The sequence below is a fragment of the Hyperolius riggenbachi genome, chromosome 3, assembly GCF_040937935.1.
Source record: "Hyperolius riggenbachi isolate aHypRig1 chromosome 3, aHypRig1.pri, whole genome shotgun sequence".
In the NCBI taxonomy this organism is placed as follows: Eukaryota; Metazoa; Chordata; class Amphibia; order Anura; family Hyperoliidae; genus Hyperolius; species Hyperolius riggenbachi.
In genome coordinates, this window is record NC_090648.1 from 360,656,218 (window position 1) to 360,675,840 (window position 19,623).

The following is a 19,623-nucleotide window of genomic DNA, read 5'->3' on the forward strand; positions in this document are numbered from 1 at the left end:
CATGGAGGGTCAACTTTGACCCTCTACATCACAGTCAGCAGGCCCAGTGTAGCCAATTAGGCTACACTAGCCCCTGGAGCCCCACCCCCCCTTATATAAGGCAGGCAGCGGCGGCCATTACGGTCACTCGTGTGCTGCCTGCGTTAGTGAGAGTAGGGCGAGCTGCTGCAGACTGTCTCTCAGGGAAAGATTAGTTAGGCTTAACTTGTTCCTGTCTGGCTGCATACCTGTTCTGTGAACCCACCACTGCATACCTGTGCTGTGAACCCACCACTGCATACCTGTGCTGTGAACCCACCACTGCATACCTGTGCTGTGAACCCACCACTGCATACCTGTGCTGTGAACCCACCACTGCATACCTGTTCAGTGAACCCACCACTGCTTACCTGTTCAGTGAACCCACCACTGCATACCTGTGCTGTGAACCCACCACTGCATACCTGTTCAGTGAACCCGCCACTGCATACCTGTTCTGTTCAGTGGACCTGCCACTGTATACCTGTTCATTGAACCCACCACTGCATACCTGTGCTGTGAACCCACCACTGCATACCTGTTCTGTGAACCAACCACTGCATACCTGTGCTGTGAACCCACCACTGCATACCTGTTCAGTGAACCTGCCACTGCATACCTGTTCTGTTCAGTGGACCCGCCACTGTATACCTGTTCATTGAACCCACCACTGCATACCTGTGCTGTGAACCCACCACTGCATACCTGTGCTATGAACCCACCACTGCATACCTGTTCAGTGAACCTGCCACTGCATACCTGTTCTGTTCAGTGGACCCGCCACTGTATACCTGTTCATTGAACCCACCACTGCATACCTGTGCTGTGAACCCACCACTGCATACCTGTTCTGTGAACCCACCACTGCATACCTGTTCAGTGAACCCGCCACTGCATACCTGTTCTGTTCAGTGGACCCGCCACTGTATACCTGTTCAGTGAACCCGCCACTGCATACCTGTTCTGTTCAGTGGACCCGCCACTGTATACCTGTTCAGTGAACCCGCCACTGCATACCTGTTGTGTTCAGTGAACCTGCCACTGCATACCTGTTCTGTGAACCCGCCACTGTATACCTGTTCTGTTTAGTGAACCCGCCACTGTATACCTGTTCTGTTTAGTGAACCCGCCACTGCATACCTGTTCTGTTCAGTGGACCCGCCACTGTATACCTGTTCAGTGAACCCGCCACTGCATACCTGTTCTGTTCAGTGGACCCGCCACTGTATACCTGTTCAGTGAACCCGCCACTGCATACCTGTTGTGTTCAGTGAACCTGCCACTGCATACCTGTTCTGTGAACCCGCCACTGTATACCTGTTCTGTTTAGTGAACCCGCCACTACATACCTGTTCTGTTCAGTGGACCCGCCACTGTATACCTGTTCTGTTTAGTGAACCCGCCACTGTATACCTGTTCTGTTTAGTGAACCCGCCACTGCATACCTGTTCTGTTCAGTGGACCCGCCACTGTATACCTGTTCAGTGAACCCGCCACTGCATACCTGTTCTGTTCAGTGGACCCGCCACTGTATACCTGCTCCAGCGATCTCATGGTGATGTCGGACATGCGGACGTTCTTTAGTCCAACGCCTCGCCGTAGTCCTTCCGGATCCACCCTCCACCAACGCCTGGAACGGCAGGTAGCCGACTACCTGGCCTTAAGTGTGGATGTAGACACTGCTGTGAACAGCGATGAGGAACCCTTGAACTACTGGGTGCGCAGGCTTGACCTGTGGCCAGAGCTGTCCCAATTTGCCATCCAACTTCTCTCCTGCCCTGCCGCAAGCGTCCTGTCAGAAAGGACCTTCAGCGCAGCTGGAGGCATTGTCACAGAGGAGAGAAGTCGCCTAAGTCACAAAAGTGTTAAGTACCTCACCTTTATCAAAATGAATGAGGCATGGATCCCGGAGGGCTGCTGCCCGCCCCAAGACTAAGTCAGTCCCCGCACACACAGCATCTCTGCCTGCACGCCGTGTGACTGGCTGCCTGGCCTGCCCCAAGAAGACTAAGTCGCTCCCAGTCCCTCCACACAGCATGTCTGCCTGCAGGCCGCTTGACTACCTTCTCCGCCACCACCAACAGGGTCCGGGACTCCAGGCGGATTGCTGAATTTTTTAGGCCGCTGCTAGCAGCGGCCGCTGTAATAATTTTTCTGGTCCGTGTACATGACTGCCTAATTTTTCTGGCTGCACTGCGGGCAGCTGCAACAACAAAAGAAAAGGCATGTACATGCGCCCATTCCCCTTCGTGATCATTACCTTGCCGTGGTGAAGGGGCTTGCGTATCACAATGAAGCAATGACCGGCGCCTAGATGAGTGTCTCGGGGGGCACACCCACGATAATAAGGTCGTTGCCTCATTGTGGTCAGACCAAATTTGATCAGCTGGACAGTCACTGTTCTGTCATTCAGCTACATCAGCCAGGCGACCATATGGGCTGTAAAGCCACCAAAACCTGCACTCTGGCCATGGTGCGCACCAGTCCAGCACGGCCGTCACTACACAAACAGCTGTTTGCGGTGCGTTACACGGTGAGTTTGGTGTGTCAGTGTGAAGCAGTACCTTAATTACACTACCTGATTGATGTATACACATGCAAGATGTTTGAAAGCACTTTAGGCCTGTCATTTAGCATTCAATGTGATTTCTGCCCTTAAAACGCTGCTTTGCGTCAAATCCAGATTTTTCCCCGGGACTTTTGGCATGTATCCCACTCCGCCATGCCCCCCTCCAGGTGTTAGACCCCTTGAAACATCTTTTCCATCACTTTTGTGGCCAGCATAATTATTTTTTTTTTTCAAAGTTCGCATCCCTATTGAAGTCTATTGCGGTTCGCGAACTTTAACGCGAACCGAACCTTCCGCGGAAGTTCGCGAACCAGGTTCGCGAACCTAAAATCGGAGGTTCGGCCCAACTCTATAACCTGCCCCTTGCGGGCAATCTGATCACCCACCCACACCAATAGATCGCCTGCAGATCCGACATCAGGTCACCACCCAAGCGCAGCGTTTACATCTATTGTCTCCTCTAAACACCCACTAATTACCCATCAATCACCCCCTATCACCACCTGTCACTGTTACCCATCAGATCATACCCTAATCTGCCACTTGCCGGCACCCAATCACCCGCCTACACGCTCAGATTGCCCTCAGACCCCCCCTTATCAATTCGCCAGGGCATTATTTACATCTGTCCTTCCCTGTAATAAACCACTGATCACCCATCAATCACCCCCTGTCACTGCCACCCATCAATCACCCCGTCACTGCCACTCATCAATCAGCCCCTAACCTGCCCCTTGCGGGCAATCTGATCACCCACCCACACCAATAGTTCGCCCGCAGATCCGACGTCAGATCACCTCCCAAGTGCAGTGTTTATATCTGTTCTCTACCCTAAACACCCACTAATTACCCATCAATCACCCCCTGTCACTGCTACCTATCAGATTAGACCCCTATCTGCCCCTAGGGCACTCAATCACCCACCCACACCCTCAGAATGCCCTCATGCCCCAGCCCTGATCACCTCGCCAGTGCATTGCTTGCATCTATTCCCCCCTCTAATCACACCTTGAGACACCCATCAATCACCTCCTGTCACCCCCTAGCACACCTACCCATCAGATCAGGCCCTAATTTGCCCCATGTGGGCTCCTGATCACTTGGCCAAACCCTCAGATCCCCCTCAGACCCCCTTCCGATCACCTCCCCAGTGCATTGATTGCATCTATTTTCCCCTCTAACCACCCCCTGAGACACCCATCAATCACCTCCTGTCACCCCCTAGCACTCCTATCCATCAGATCAGGCCCAATACAACCTGTCATCTAAAAGGCCACCCTGCTTATGACCGGTTCCACAAAATTCGCCCCCTCATAGACCCCCTGTCATCAAAATTTTCAGATGCTTATACCCCTGAACAGTCATTTTGAGACATTTGGTTTCCAGACTACTCACGGTTTTGGGCCCGTAAAATGCCAGGGCGGTATAGGAACCCCACAAACTGACCTCATTTTAGAAAAAAAGACACCCCAATGTATTCTGTTAGGTGTATGACGAGTTCATAGAAGATTTTATTTTTTGTCAAAAGTTAGCGGAAATTGATTTTTGTTTTTTTTTCACAAAGTGTCATTTTTCACTAACTTGTGACAAAAAATAAAATCTTCTATGAACTCGCCATACACCTAACGGAATACCTTGGGGTGTCTTCTTTCTAAAATGGGGTCAATTGTGGGGTTCCTATACTGCCCTGGCATTTTAGGGGCCCTAAACCGTGAGGAGTAGTCTAGAAAACAAATGCCTCAAAATGACCTGTGATTAGGACGTTGGGCCACTTAGCGCACCTAGGCTGCAAAAAAGTGTCACACATGTGGTATCGCCGTACTCAGGAGAAGTAGTATAATGTGTTTTGGGGTGTATTTTTACACATACCCATGCTGGGTGGGAGAAATCTCTCTGTAAATGGACAATTGTGTGTAAAAAAATCAAACAATTGTCATTTACAGAGATATTTCTCCCACCCAGCATGGGTATGTGTAAAAATACACCCCAAAACACATTATACTACTTCTCCTGAGTACGGCGGTACCACATATGTGGCACTTTTTTGCACCCTAAGTACGCTAAGGGGCCCAAAGTCCAATGAGTACTTTTAGGATTTCACAGGTCATTTTGCGACATTGTTGGTTTCAAGATTACTCCTCACGGTTTAGGGCCCCTAAAATGCCAGGGCAGTATAGGAACCCCACAAATGACCCCATTCCAGAAAGAAGACACCCAAAGGTATTCCGTTAGGAGTATGGTGAGTTCATAGAAGATTTTATTTTTTGTCACAAGTTAGCGGAAAATGACACTTTGTGAAAAAAAAAACAATTAAAATCAATTTCCGCTAACTTGTGACAAAAAAATAAAAACTTCTATGAACTCACCATACTCCTAACGGAATACCTTGGGGTGTTTCTCCCACCCAGCATGGGTATGTGTAAAAATAAGAATACCTTGGGGTGTCTTCTTTCTAAAATGGGGTCATTTGTGGGGTTCCTATACTGTCTTGAAACGAAATTTCTCAAAATGACCTGTGAAATCCTAAAGGTACTCATTGGACTTTGGGCCCCTTAGCGCAGTTAGGGTGCAAAAAAGTGCCACACATGTGGTATCGCCGTACTCGGGAGAAGTAGTACAATGTGTTTTGGGGTGTATTTTTACACATACCCATGCTGGGTGGGAGAAATAACTCTGTAAATGGACAATTGTGTGTAAAAAAAAAATCAAAAGATTGTCATTTACAGAGGTATTTCTCCCACCCAGCATGGGTATGTGTAAAAATACACCCCAAAACTCATTATACTACTTCTCCTGAGTACGGCAATACCACATGTGTGGCACTTTTTTGCAGCCTAACTGCGCTAAGGGGCCCAATGTACAATGAGCACCTTTAGGCTTTACAGGGGTGCTTACAAATTAGCACCCCCCAAAATGCGAGGACAGTAAACACACCCCACAAATGACCCCATTTTGGAAAGTAGACACTTCAAGGTATTCAGAGAGGGGCATGGCGAGTCCGTGGCAGATTTCATTTTATTTTTTTTGTCGCAAGTTAGAAGAAATGGAAACTTTTTTTTTTTTTTGTCACAAAGTGTCATTTTCCGCTTACCTGTGACAAAAATTAATAGCTTCTATGAACTCACTATGCCTCTCAGTGAATACTTTGGGATGTCTTCTTTCCAAAATGGGGTCATTTGGGGGGTATTTATACTATCCTGGAATTCTAGCCCCTCATGAAACATGTCAGGCGGTTAGAAAAGTCATAGATGCTTGAAAATGGGAAAATTCACTTTTTGCACCATAGTTTGTAAACGCTATAACTTTTACCCAAACCAATAAATATACACTGAATGGGTTTTTTTTTATCAAAAACATGTTTGTCCACATTTTTCGTGCTGCATGTATACAGAAATTTTACTTTATTTGAAAGATGTCAGCACAGAAAGTTAAAAAAATCATTTTTTTGCCAAAATTCATGTCTTTTTTGATTAATATAATAAAAAGTAAAAATCGCAGGAGCAATCAAATAGCACCAAAAGAAAGCTTTATTAGTGACAAGAAAAGGAGCCAAAATTCATTTAGGTGGTAGGTTGTATGAGCGAGCAATAAACCGTGAAAGCTGCAGTGGTCTGAATGGAAAAAAAGTGGCCGGTCCTTAAGGGGGGTAAAGCCCTAGGTCCTCAAGTGGTTAAAATGATATCCATCTTTCCATAGTTACTTGTATTACACAGGACGACACTTTCCCCAGTGTCAACAGCTCCATTCAGCAGAAAAAGTCGCCCTGTGTAATACAATGTAACTATGGAAAGATGGATATCATTTTAAAGCTCTCTTTCTCCTCTTTCTGACAACACCTAAATTGTCGCCCTACGCCTTTTAGTTTTCTCTATTTTCATGATTGAAATCGCGGCCGCTGAAAATTCAATCGCGAAAATAGCGAAAACTAAAAGGCGTAGGGCGGCGGTTTATATACCATTGGAAAGAGGAGAAAGAGAGCTTTAAAATGATATGCATCTTTCCATAGTTTCTGCACTGCTCGAAGTCCCTTTAAAAATGATGTTAAAAAGAGTTGTTCAAAGGGACGGAAAAGATTGGGATTGTTTATTGCCTGCGGTGATGTTTGCTGTTCGGGAGGTACCTCAAGCCTCCACAGGTTTTTCACCATTTGAACTGGTATATGGGCGCAGACCTCGAGGGTTGCTTGACTTTATAAAAGAAACATGGGAAAGTGAGTCCAGTCCCCACAAAAGTGTGGTGGAACAAGTTTCCCAGTTGCAAGAACGCATTGCCAAGGTGATGCCCCTTGTCAAGGAACACTTACTGGCAGCCCAAGAAGCGCAGAGTCGGGTATATAACCGCTCCGCAAAAATCAGGCAGTTTCAGGTGGGGGATAGAGTGGCAGTATTGATCCCCACCGTGGAGAGTAAATTCTTGGCCAGGTGGCACGGTCCCTTCGAGATCATTGAAAAAGTGGGGGAAGTGAATTATAAGGTACATCAGCCAGGGAGACGGAAACCCTATCAACTTTATTATGTCAATCTGTTAAAGCCCTGGAAAGAGAGAGAGACCGCTCCGGTTATGGTGGGTGTGAGTGTTGTACCCCAAATCAGCATTGAGGATGTGAAAGTAGCCCCCACTCTTTCCAAATCACAGGTCCAACAGGTAAAAGAGTTTCTCCAGAGAAACAAGGGGATATTTTCTGATTTGCCTGGACTCACTAATATGGTTGAACACAACATTATTACTGAGCCCAGGGCTAAAGTGTTTGTCAGGCCCTATCGCATTCCGGAGGCCCGCAGAAAGGCTGTCTCAGAGGAAGTAAAACGCATGTTGGAATTGGACGTCATTGAAGAATCGCAGAGTGAATGGTCAAGCCCGATTGTGTTGGTACCCAAGCCAAACGGAACTTTGCGATTCTGTAAGGATTTCCGAAAATTAAATGAAATTTCCAAATTTGATGGCTATCCCATGCCACGTGTGGATGAACTGATAGGAAGGTTAGGCCCAGCCCGCTACATAACCACGTTAGACCTGACCAAAGGATATTGGCAAATACCCTTGGCCAAAGAAGCCAGAGAGAAAACGGCATTTTCCACACCTGAGGGCCATTTTCAGTACAAGAGAATGCCGTTTGGGTTACAGACCGCCCCTGCCACATTTCAAAGAGTCATGGACAGATTGTTGCGTCCACACCAAAGATATGCGTCGGTCTATTTAGACGACATCGTAATTTTTAGTTGAGACTGGGAGTCTCACCTTCCAAAGGTTCAAGTAGTCCTGGATGCATTAAGGAAGGCGGGTTTTACAGTGAACCCCGAGAAATGTGCCCTAGGCATGGAGGAAGCAAAATACTTGGGGTACATTGTCGGAAGGGGGTTGGTAAAACCCCAAATTAATAAAATTGAGGCAATCCAGGAATGGCCTCGCCCCCTCAGTAAGAAACAGGTTCGAGCTTTCTTGGGGATAGCGGGCTACTACAGACGGTTCATTCCCAATTTTTCTACCCTAGCAGCTCCCTTAACTGACTTGACCAAGGGCCGGAAGTCAGTGATGATACAGTGGACGGCAGAGACAGAAAAAGCGTTTTTTGAGCTGAAATCGGCATTGTGTAGTCACCCTGTCCCCCGATTTCCCCCGATTTCACTCGACAATTCGTAGTGCAGACAGATGCCTCAGATGTTAGGTTCGGTTCTGTCACAGGTGATTGATGGAGAAGAACATCCCATAGTTTTTCTCAGTCGGAAACTGACGGCCGCTGAGAAAAACTATGCGGTAGTGGAGAGGGAATGCTTGGCCATAAGATGGGCCCTGGACTCCCTGCGCTACTATTTATTGGGTAGGAAGTTCAGGTTGATCTCTGACCATGCCCCGCTAGCTTGGATGAAAAGGAACAAAGGAACAAATGCAAGAGTCTCCCGGTGGTTTCTCTCTCTCCAGGAATTCAACTATGTGGTGGAACATAGGCCGGGTAAAGTGCACCAGAACGCTGATGCCCTTTCCAGAGTCCACTGTTTAGTGGGTCTATGTGCCTCCACCTCCTCTGGGTTGAGGCAGAGGGGGGGGGGATATGTAGGGGCCATCGGGGCTGGGTAGTAGATGGGAGGTACATTTCCCCGGTATTTGGACTATGGTCACTTTAAAACCTTGTGTGGTCCTAGGAAAGGAGTCCGGATTTTGGCAGCAAGCAGTTGCTATATATATATATATATATATATATATATATATATATATATATATATATATATATATATATATATATATATATATATATATATATATATATATATATATATATATACACACATACACACATACGTACACACACCGACCCCCTAACCCCCAGCCCTGGTGCACTACCTATACTCGCAACCTCCAGAGGGAAACACTTGCCACTGAACGGAAATGGAGGAAAACTCGACTAAACTCGACTAAACCAGGATTTCTTACAGTACAAGACTAACCTGCTGCAGTTCCACACTGCCCTTGCTCATGCGAAGCAGGAATACTTTACCAAGCTCATCGGAACACAAGCTTCCAATCCCCAATGTCTTTTTGGCACCTTCAACTCCCTGCTGAAACCCTCCCCCCACCTTCTGTTTCCTCCCTCTCTGCCACAGATTTAGCCACCCACTTCACCAACAAAATAGTCTCCATCCGTCAGGAAATATCCAATCTTCAATCTTCACCTCCCACCCAAACACAACCAACTCCTCCTCCACCCTATCCTCCTCTTACCTCCTTCACTCCTACTACCACTGAGGAAGTCAACCATCTACTGCAGACTTCCCATACCATTACCTCCCACCTTGACCCTATCCCTTCTGATCTACTTCAGCCTCACTTCACCGATCTGGCCCCAGTCCTTAGTACCCTGTTTAACCTCTCCCTATCCACAGACACCTTCCCCTCGGACTTCAAGCAGGCCACTGTACTGCCCCTGCTCAAGAAACCCTCCCTCGACCCATCGCTACCCTCCAACTACCGCGCAATCTCCCTCCTGCCCTTCGCCTCAAAACTCCTTGAGCGTCTGGTTCACAAACGCCTGACCCAGTACCTCAATGCCAACTCACTACTAGACGCACTGCAATCTTGATTTCAGCCTGCCCACTCAACCGAAACGGCTCTCACCAAAGTGATCAATGACCTTGCCTTAGCAAAAGGTTCCTGAAACTAAATCTAGACAAAACGGAATTTATGATCTTCCCACCCTGGTCATCCCTGGACCTCCCAGATGTGCAGGTCACTGTTAACCACACTACCATTCGCCCTACCTCTCAAGCCCGCTGTCTGGGTGTCACCCTGGACTCCGCACTCTCCTTCACTCCCCACATCCAAAACCTCACAAAGTCCTGCAACTTCCACCTTCGTAACATCTGTAAGATTCGCCCTTTCCTGACCCCTGCCACCACCAAACTCCTCATCCATGCCCTCATAATTTCCCACCTCGACTACTGCAATGCCCTTCTGTCTGGTCTCCCTATGACCTGAATAGCCCCACTGCAGTCCATCATGAATGCGGCAGCCAGAATTATCCACTCCTCCCATCGCTCCACCAGGGCGGCTCCCCTCCGTGAATCCCTCCACTGGCTTCCTATCCAGTCCAGAATCAGATTCAAGATATTGTGTCTGACCTACAAATCCGTCCACAAAACCTGTCCAACCTACAGTTCTGATCTTACTCAGAGATACACACCTAGCTGCTCACTCCACTCCTCCAATGAACTTCACCTGACCGTCCCCCGCATCACCCAGTCCCTTGCACGCCTCCAAGACTTCTCAAGAGCCACTCCAACACTATGGAACTCCCTACCTCCACCCATCAGGGCAGCCTCCTCCAACACCTTCAAGAAGGCCCTCAAAACTCACCTTTTCACTCTGGCCTACCACCCCTCACAATTGCTCTAAACCCACAGCTGAACTCTGGTCCCCTACCTCTCGTGTCCCTACCTCTCCCTCTAGATTGTAAGCCTTTGGGCAGGGTCCTCCTCCTTTTGTGTCCTACCTGATCATGCACCTCCATTACTGTGCACCCATGCTATGCATTTGAGTGAACCTAACTTGCCTAATCTCCATGCTCCCCTCCAGTGACTAAGCATTACCTTGTGTACTCATACTGTGCTGTGTGATCTGGTTTGCATGTATTCCTGTATTGTCATATTGCTGTTTGTCACCCTTAAATATTGTCTGTAACCTAAATTAATGTCCAGCGCTGCGTAATATGTTGGCGCTTTATAAATACAATAAATAATAATAATAATATATATATATATATATATATATATATATATATATATATCTCACAAACAAGCGCATTAATGTTCAAAGAATAATTCAGAAATTACAAACCTGTATGTGCATGTGGAAAAATCACCTGATCTTTCCTCTAGGCTGGACAGGTGTAAATGGACCTGGGCTAGTTTCATGCAAAGGTCAACAATTTTTTTTTTTTTTTAAGTAGATACAGATGGCAGCCTCCATACACATCACTGAGTGTTTTAGGAATAAAGCTGCTGTTGCTCTGCTTTTTTATTTTTGAAATGCTAACAAAATTACATTTTAGATTTAAATATTAAGAGTAAGTTGTAATATAAAGTTTGTGATCTTACATTTTAGGAAGAATGTGAACTCTTTAAAGGAACAGACGCCTGCAATTTAATGTATTACCCAGTTTGTGCATCTGATAATAGATCTCGAGGCAACAAGTGTCAATTTTGCGCCGAATGGGCAAAGTAAGTATAAAACTAAAAATCACACATGTAGAAGAAAATTGAGCATACCATTATCTCATGCAGTCTCTGGGGTTAGCGTTACTAATGCTTCATACACACTTGAGATAAAAGTCTTTGGAAAAGGCAAGATCACAGACCAATTTTACCCCCTTCCATGTAGTATGAGAGCCATACTCTACACAGTCTATTCTATGGAGCTGCACTCCCCGTCAGATAAAATCTTTGCAGGATGCTGCACACAAAGATGCCCGTACACACTCAAAAGATCATTATCTGCAAAAGATCTGTTCCTGCAAAAGATCCGTTCCTGCAAAATGCATTCATAGTCTATGATATCTGCAGATCCTCATACACACCTAGTTTAACAGACAATCATCTGCAGATCATCTGCAGATCAGATCCACCAGGATGGATTTTCAGATCTGCAGATGATTGCCAGATATGCAGATGAAGTATGTTAAACAAGGTGTGTATGATGATCTGCAGATCTCATAGACTATGAATGCATTTTGCAGGAATGGATCTTTGCAGGAACAGATCTTTTGCAGATACTGATCTGTTGCATGTGTACAGCGTCTTTGTGTGCAGGATCTTGCAAAGATTTCTATCTGATGGGGAGTTCAGCTCCATAGCATAGCCTGTGTAGAATATGGCTCTCATACTACATGGAAGGGGGTAAAATTGGTCTGTGATCTTTCATTCTCCAAAGACTTTTATCTCAAGTGTGTATGCAGCATAATAGAGTGGAGATCTCTGGAACAAATGAAACCTATTTTTATGCATCTGGATGGGATTTATTTGAGGTACTTTCACCACTTCCCTACGGAGGGGTTTTTCCCCTTCTGCACCAGGACAATTTTCACTTGTCAGCCCGCCTCTCCCATTCATTCGGCAATAACTTATAGCTACTTATCACAATGAAATGATTTATATTTTGTTTTTTCCGCTACCAATTAGGCCTTCTTTGGGTGGTACATTTTGCTAAATTATTTTATTCTAAATGCATTTTAATGGGAATAATAAATAAACAATGGAATACAATTCCTTATTTCTCAAATTGTGGTCATCATATCATAGTTTTAAAATAAAACATCCTACTGTGAATAAGGCCCACACATTTTACCATGTGTCCCAGTTATTGCAACATTTAAAATATTTCCAAAGTACAATGTATGGTACCAATATTTTATTTGGAAATAAAGGTGTACTTTTCATTTTGCGCTCATCACTAATTACAAGCCCATAATTGCAAAAATAACTTTTATACCTTCAAGACATACATATTAAAAAAGTTCAGTCCCTAAGGTAACTATTTATGTATTTTTTTGGTAATTTTTTTTTTTAAATGCTAACGTTTAATTTGGGTAACTATGGGAGAGTGGGGCAAGTAAGGGATTAATTTTAATGGTATATGTAGGTGATTTTATTAAATAAAATGTATGTAGGTGTAATTTTACTATTTGGCCACAAGATGTCCTAACATTTTCTTCCTGCCGCATACTATTAGTACGCAAAAAGGAAGTAATGCGTGGATGTGTTACTTCGTTTGTTACAATGACAGGAAGTAATGTGAAAGTAATGTGAAGCCCTTACCTCCGGTGGTGGATAGAGGTAATTATAGCTGCTGCTGACGCTGCTGACGCTTACATAGAGGCAGTAGGGGAAGGCAGAGGGGAGAGTCCGAGGTGAGGGAGGGGGAGTGCTACCAAGCTCTCCTCTCATGCTGCAACCCCTCCTGCCCCCACAAAACTGCCATGAGCGGGCCCCAGGGGAGGGGGGGCGCTCAAATTCTTGCAGGGGGGCCCGGGGACTTCTAGTTACGCCCCTGACTATATCCTTCCAGTGTGTGTCACAATACACTTCTAACTGATTATGTGTCTTTTTAAAACCGCTGGAAGCCCAGTTTTCAGGATGCGAATCTGCATTATGTGAACGGACGAAAAGTAGGGATAATAAAAATTGCACCCTGCAGAAAGACTTTTTAATGTATTTTATCTGCTCTGGGCGCCTCTTCCCCCTTTACCTTGTGCATTATGTGAAATTAGCCTTCAATATTGCTTTGGGTTGAAACAGTGCGAAGGTTGCAAAAATGTTATGACCTAATTAGTAGTTGTGCAGCAACTGCAGGAAGATTAGGATAAGTTTAAAGAGAGCCCGAGGTAGGCTAAAAAAAAAAAAAAAAAAGTAAGCTACCTGATCCGCAGGGCTGAGCGGATCAGGTAGCTGCAAAAAATGCTGCTTCCGTGGGCCACAATTGCATGCGCCCTAGGTCACGACACTGCGCTGAGAGACTGTGTTGTCTTTTATAGCGTGCAGGGAGAAGGGGGGGATCGGCAGGAGGCATGGCCAGCGGGAGAGAGATGTCCAATGGCAGCTCAGGAAACCCTGTAATTATATCTGATGCACACACTGTGGGATACTATCACACACACTGCAGGGACATTCTTCAGAATCAGAATCTTTATCGCCAAGCACGACTGGGTCGTGCCCAGAATAAGGCTTGGCACGTACAGGGTACTGATACAGGATATAGATACAGATACAGGACAAATCAAGCAGTCAGAAAGGAACACAACATTATACCAGATGCAGAGAGAGACAATGTAGCATAAGTTACAACACAAAAACACCCAAAAACAACCAAAAAAAGTCAGCTTGAGCTAGAGCGCCGTCTATGTATAGAGTGCCTCAGTGCCGGCATGGTGTTGTGGTGTGGGGATGGGCAGTTACGTGGAGAGAGTTCAGAAGGTTGACAGCCGAGGGAAAGAAACTGTTTTTATGCCTTGAGGTCTTGGTGAAGATGGACCGGAACCGGAGTCTCCGGCTCGAGGGGAGCTGACTAAAGAAGCGGTGGTCTGGGTGTGAGGGGTCATTGGTGATCTTTAATGCTCTGGAGTACAGCCTGGAATGGTAAAGGAGGTCCAGAGAGAGAAGGGATCTCCCGATGATCCTCTCCGCTGATCTGATGACCCTCTGCAGTTTGAGTCTGTTGCTGGCAGAGGAGCTGGCGTACCAAACCAGGATGGAAGAGCATAGGACAGATTCGATTGTAGCGGAGTAGAAGTTTGAGGACTTTGCTTTGGCAAGCTTCCTGTAGCCCTCATACAGCATTTACTTGCATCTTGTACTCCTGTCCATACTTTTCTCCCCAATGTAACATAAACCGATTGTGTGATAGAAAGGAACAGAGGCGCCAAAAGGATAAAAACAATAATTAAAATGCTTAAAAAAGGCTTGGGAGGCAGTGATGGGCTTACCTCCTGTAAGCAGACACAACAAACTGTGTATTCAAAATAAAGGGTATTTATTGGTACACTCCAGGGGTAAGTTGCAACGCGTTTCGCAGGTTCAAACCCGCCTCATCAGGCAAATGTGACAAGAGTACACACAGCAGTCCGTCTAGATTACACCTGGCGCCTAGTGTAATCTAGACGGACTGCTGTGTGTACTCCTGTCACATTTGCCTGATGAGGCGGGTTTGAACCTGCGAAACGCATTGCAACTTACCCCTGGAGTGTACCAATAAATACCCTTTATTTTGAATACACAGTTTGTTGTGTCTGCTTACAGGAGGTAAGCCCATCACTGCCTCCCAAGCCTTTTTTAAGCATTTTAATTATTGTTTTTATCCTTTTGGCGCCTCTGTTCCTTTCTATCACACGTTTAACATCCACCCTTGGTGGAGGGGCATACCCCTTAGCATTTTTCCTTGAACCTGCAGAGAGCGACTTCTTGTTCCTTAATGGGGACGGGACGGTTTCCTCGCCTGCGTGTACGGTGGTTGCCTGGAGGTAACCCTGGTTTGTGAGTATTAATCTACTCTTTTTAACTATACCAATTGCCTGAACGTACTGCACTGTATTGGGCTCTCGGTTCTTTCTTTTACATAAACCGATTGATTTAACATAACAGTTGCATTGTACATGTATTGCTGAATCTGTATCCCCAGGACTTTGCTCCTATTCTATCACAGTGTTGTGGTCTTTCGACTGGACTCTTCTATTCCCTTCCCGTCCCCTCCTCTATGTACAGAAACATATGTATGTCTATCCACATTATGATGCTAGCCCACTGTGGACCCAAATTTGCACTCAATGGAGAGATATACTGTCACTAACAAGGATACTTGCTGATTATGGGTCTGTGAGCCCTTTACTCAACCGATGTGGAGATAAGCAACGATATGGTCGCATCCACATTGGTAGGAATATGCATGAGTATTGCGCATTGCTGTTTAGATTGTGCATTCACATTGCAGGGAGATTTTCTCACAGCTATACTAATAAAGGTACATGAGACGATGTGGTCGCACAACATGCATGCATATGCATGCTGCTACACTCCATCTGTAGTGCGCCCACAGGGTATGTGTAGTCCTAGCGATCTAAACGAGGCGCACATTTGTACACAATCCGCCACATTCAATTTGTAGCATTAACCTGACTACGGGCAAAAGCTTCTCATTACCATGGTAATTGCCATAGCGGGCCGCATACATATGTACGCATTGAACCCGACCGTGTGTACACGTTGCCGAGGTAACGCGGAAGTGACGCCACATGGAATCGGTAGTTTAGCAGCAGTACGTGACAGCCGCTAACAGGTGAGACTACTGGCATCTAATCACATACAGTGTTGTGTAGCCAGTGCCATGTGAATTATACAGGGTGCAGGTTTGGACTAAAAGTACGATGTGGTCGCATCCACAGTGGTGGGAATATGCATGAGTATTGCGCTTTGCTGTTTATGTTGTGCATTCACATCGCATGGAGAGATTTTTCCACGGTTATATGAACACAGGTACATGAGACGATGTGGTCGCACAACATGCATAGATATGCATATTTAGGGCCAGAGTAATATTACTACACTCCATCTGTAGTGCGTCCACAGGGCGTGAGTAGTCATGGCGATCTAAATGAGGCGCACATTTGTACATACTCCGCCACCTCCAATTGGTAGCATTAGCCTGATCACGGGCAAAAGCTTCTCATTACCGTGCAACCGGCATAGCGGGCCGCATACTTTTGTACGCATTGAACCCGACCGTGTGTACGCGTTGCCGAGGCAACGTGGAAGTGACGTCACATGGAGTCGGAAGTTCAGCAGCGGTACGTGACGGCCGCTAACAGCTGAGACTGCTGGCGTTTAAAGTGACTCCGAGCTCAGAGTAAAAATAAAATTTGAACTTACCCAGGGCTTTCTCCATCCCAGCCCTGGTCGGGACGTCCCACGCCGGCCTCCTGGCTCTTCTCCCGGCGGCTGTCCGCATAGCGCGGACAGGCCGGTCCCCCGGGCGACACTGGCGAGTGTCGGGCCTTCTCCTTCCGTATACGACACGAATGACGTCACACGCCGGCTGCCGCGCGTCATGATGGCGGCCGGCGTGACAGCACAGCGCATGCGCGGTTAATTAAAGGGACTCCGAGCTCAGAGTAAAAATAAAATTTGAACTTACCCAGGGCTTTCTCCATCCCAGCCCTGGTCGGGACGTCCCACGCCGGCCTCCTGGCTCTTCTCCCGGCGGCTGTCCGCATAGCGCGGACAGGCCGGTCCCCCGGGCGACACTGGTGAGTGTCGGGCCTTCTCCTTCTGTATACGTCACGAATGACGTCACACGCCGGCCGCCGCGCGTCATGACGGCGGCCGGCGTGACAGCACGGCGCATGTGCGATGTGTAGCAGTGTGTAGCCAGCACCAATTGAATTATACATGGCACAGGTTTGGACTAAAAGCCAGCCAGCACACTCACAGTTAACATCCCTGCATGAGCTAATGGGAATGGGCGGAGATGTGTGAGGGCATCGCCTGGAAGGGGTAGGTCAGTCCCAGCCTCCACAACATATTTAAACCCATTGGATAGATGGGCACTTTAGCTCTGACTTGAGCCGTGTGATGCTGGGGGATACTTTGGTGGTGGTTGGGGGTTCTCTATTTATTATTTTTGCACTTTATCTTGCTCCAAATGAAATCTGTTTAAGAGGAAACATGTCAAGCACTGTTAGCACTTTATATATGTATTGCACTCCCTAATCTTTGTACTATTCCCCTGGCTTGTTTCCAGTAATTGTGTGAGGGAGACCTGCAGCGACTCTGTAGATGCAAAGAGCTGCCATACTTGAGCATTCTGGACAGCTTTTTTGCATATCTATTGCACTTGCATAACCCACTGCAGGGTGGTTCAATTGTACACCTCACACAATACTGTTTTGATTTTATAAAATAAATAATTGTGCTGTGCAACCAAAGTCTTCAGGGTTAGCCACACCCCACAGCTTGTGCTCTCAGACCAGCTAACTGTTCGCACATTCTGACAGTGAACTGTGAGGGGGGGGGGATAGGCAAAGACACCCGCTTTGGTCTGCAATCTATGCACCAACATATATTTTAAAACCTATAAGTATTGCAAATAAAGGATGTAGTAGTCTTTTAGTAGACCTGTGACAACAAGGTGGTGTGAACTACGACACCACTCGAGTACATTTGTAGGAACCTTGAGTCAGATCTTGACTCCAGAGTTGCGGAGTAGAAGTTTGTCAGAAGTTTTTGGGCCATACCAAACTTTTTTAGTTGGCGGAGAAAGAAAAGTCTCTGTTGGGCTTTCCTCTGTGTGGAGGTAGTGTTGGCCTTCCACTTCAGGTCATTAGAGATGGTTGTGCCCAGAAGGTGGAAGCAGGGGACTCTTTCCACCTCCTTGCCATCGATGCAGATTGGGGGCGGGGTGGAGGCGCAGCTCCTGAAATCAACAATCATCTCCACAGTTTTCGCTGTGTTTAGGACCAATCCGTTCTCTCTGCACCAGTGACAGACACCTTCAACCTGGTGGCAGTACTCTTTCTCATCATTATTGGTGATGAGACCGACAATGGTTATGTCGTCAGCGAATTTGATTACTTTTACCAAGTCTGACATGGATTTGCAGTTATTGTATACACACACACACACACACAGTGCAAGGACACACACACACACACAGTGCAAGGACAGACACACACACACACACACACACACACACACACACACACACACACACACACACACAGTGCAATGACACACACACACACACACACACACACTACAGGGACACTCACACACAGCACAGCATGCATTCTCTAGACGCAGTGTTCCCCAACCTTGTCCTCAAGGCCCACCAACAGTGCATGTTTTGTGGAAATCCACAGAGGTAGTTAATCAGCTCTGCTGAGACACTAATTACCTCACCTGTGAATGTGTGTGGTTTCCTGCAAAACATATTCTGTTGGTGGGCCTTGAGTACAGGGTTAGACAGCCCTGCCCTAGAGCACCTTACCACCATGCATGGTCAAGTGCACGGGGGGTGGGGCCAGCTGATATCAGAAAGCTAGCTATAATGAGGGAGGGGGAGCTGCAGCAAGAGAGCTCCATCCTGACAGCAGAAAGGAGACAGTGAGAAAGATTGCCTACTGTACCTACTGTACAGTGCTGCTGCCACCTACTGTATGCTGCTGGTAAGAGCACCCTCAGATTGAATGCTGACAACAGATGGATCCCTTCTGCCAGGGTGTGACCCCCTACCCATGGCAACACCCTGGACGGCCCATCCCCCCTCCAAGTACGCCACTGTCCTTGATATCAGTTTGCTGACCCAATACACAACCCTATAGAGTCCTCTACTCATGCTTGGCTCCATTCTGGCTAGATCCATCTCTGCTCCCACCACCGAATCAAAACCAAACTTGGCTTTCCCTAACAACCTTAATGTCCATTTTTTTTTAAATTGCCTATTGATTTTGGAACTGTTATTTTTCATATTAGAATTCAGATGACCGCTTATCATATGCACTCAGTTGTTTCAATTATGGTTTCACTTTATTTGCAGGAATCCAAGTCTGTCTATTGTGAATTATAGAGAATGTCAAAAGGAGTGATTCCCTGTAGCTCTGAAGCAAAATTGAGTTGTGGTATATGCAACATGTGCCTAAAGCACATAAGATACAATAAAGAGACATAAGAATTTGCATCATTTTGAGTGTGGCTTTCAAATTTCTAAAAAAAATAAAAATAAATGGAGCCTAAGACAACTTTGCTCATTTACCCAAGTGCTTTAACATGTGACAGACATACATGAGACATACATGAGACATATATGTACAGTGCCAAGCAGACAAAAAACTAGGATGTGTTCCTTTTCTGCTTTTTTGTGTTACATGTCAGCTGTGCAAGTGACATTTCTCTTCAGTTGGATTATAGCATAACCCTCACTGAAAAGAATTTTCAGCCGTAAACCTCTTCCCTGGAACAGCAGAGGATAGTAAATCATTCATATGTTTTAGCTCTGGGCCACTG

At 46.4% G+C, this 19,623-nt stretch overlaps 1 protein-coding gene across 1 annotated transcript in view; it reads left to right on the forward strand.

The window, feature by feature from the left end:
- LOC137561556 (serine protease inhibitor Kazal-type 1-like) overlaps window positions 1-19,300 on the forward strand; it is a 61,651-nt gene extending 42,351 nt beyond the window's left edge. The window contains exons 5-6 of the mRNA XM_068272870.1: window positions 11,183-11,298; window positions 19,157-19,300. Of these exons, the coding sequence (XP_068128971.1) occupies window positions 11,183-11,298; window positions 19,157-19,205 (165 nt within the window). The 3' untranslated portion in view covers window positions 19,206-19,300. The remainder of the gene's footprint in view (window positions 1-11,182; window positions 11,299-19,156) is intronic.
- The last annotated feature ends 323 nt before the right edge of the window (window positions 19,301-19,623 follow it).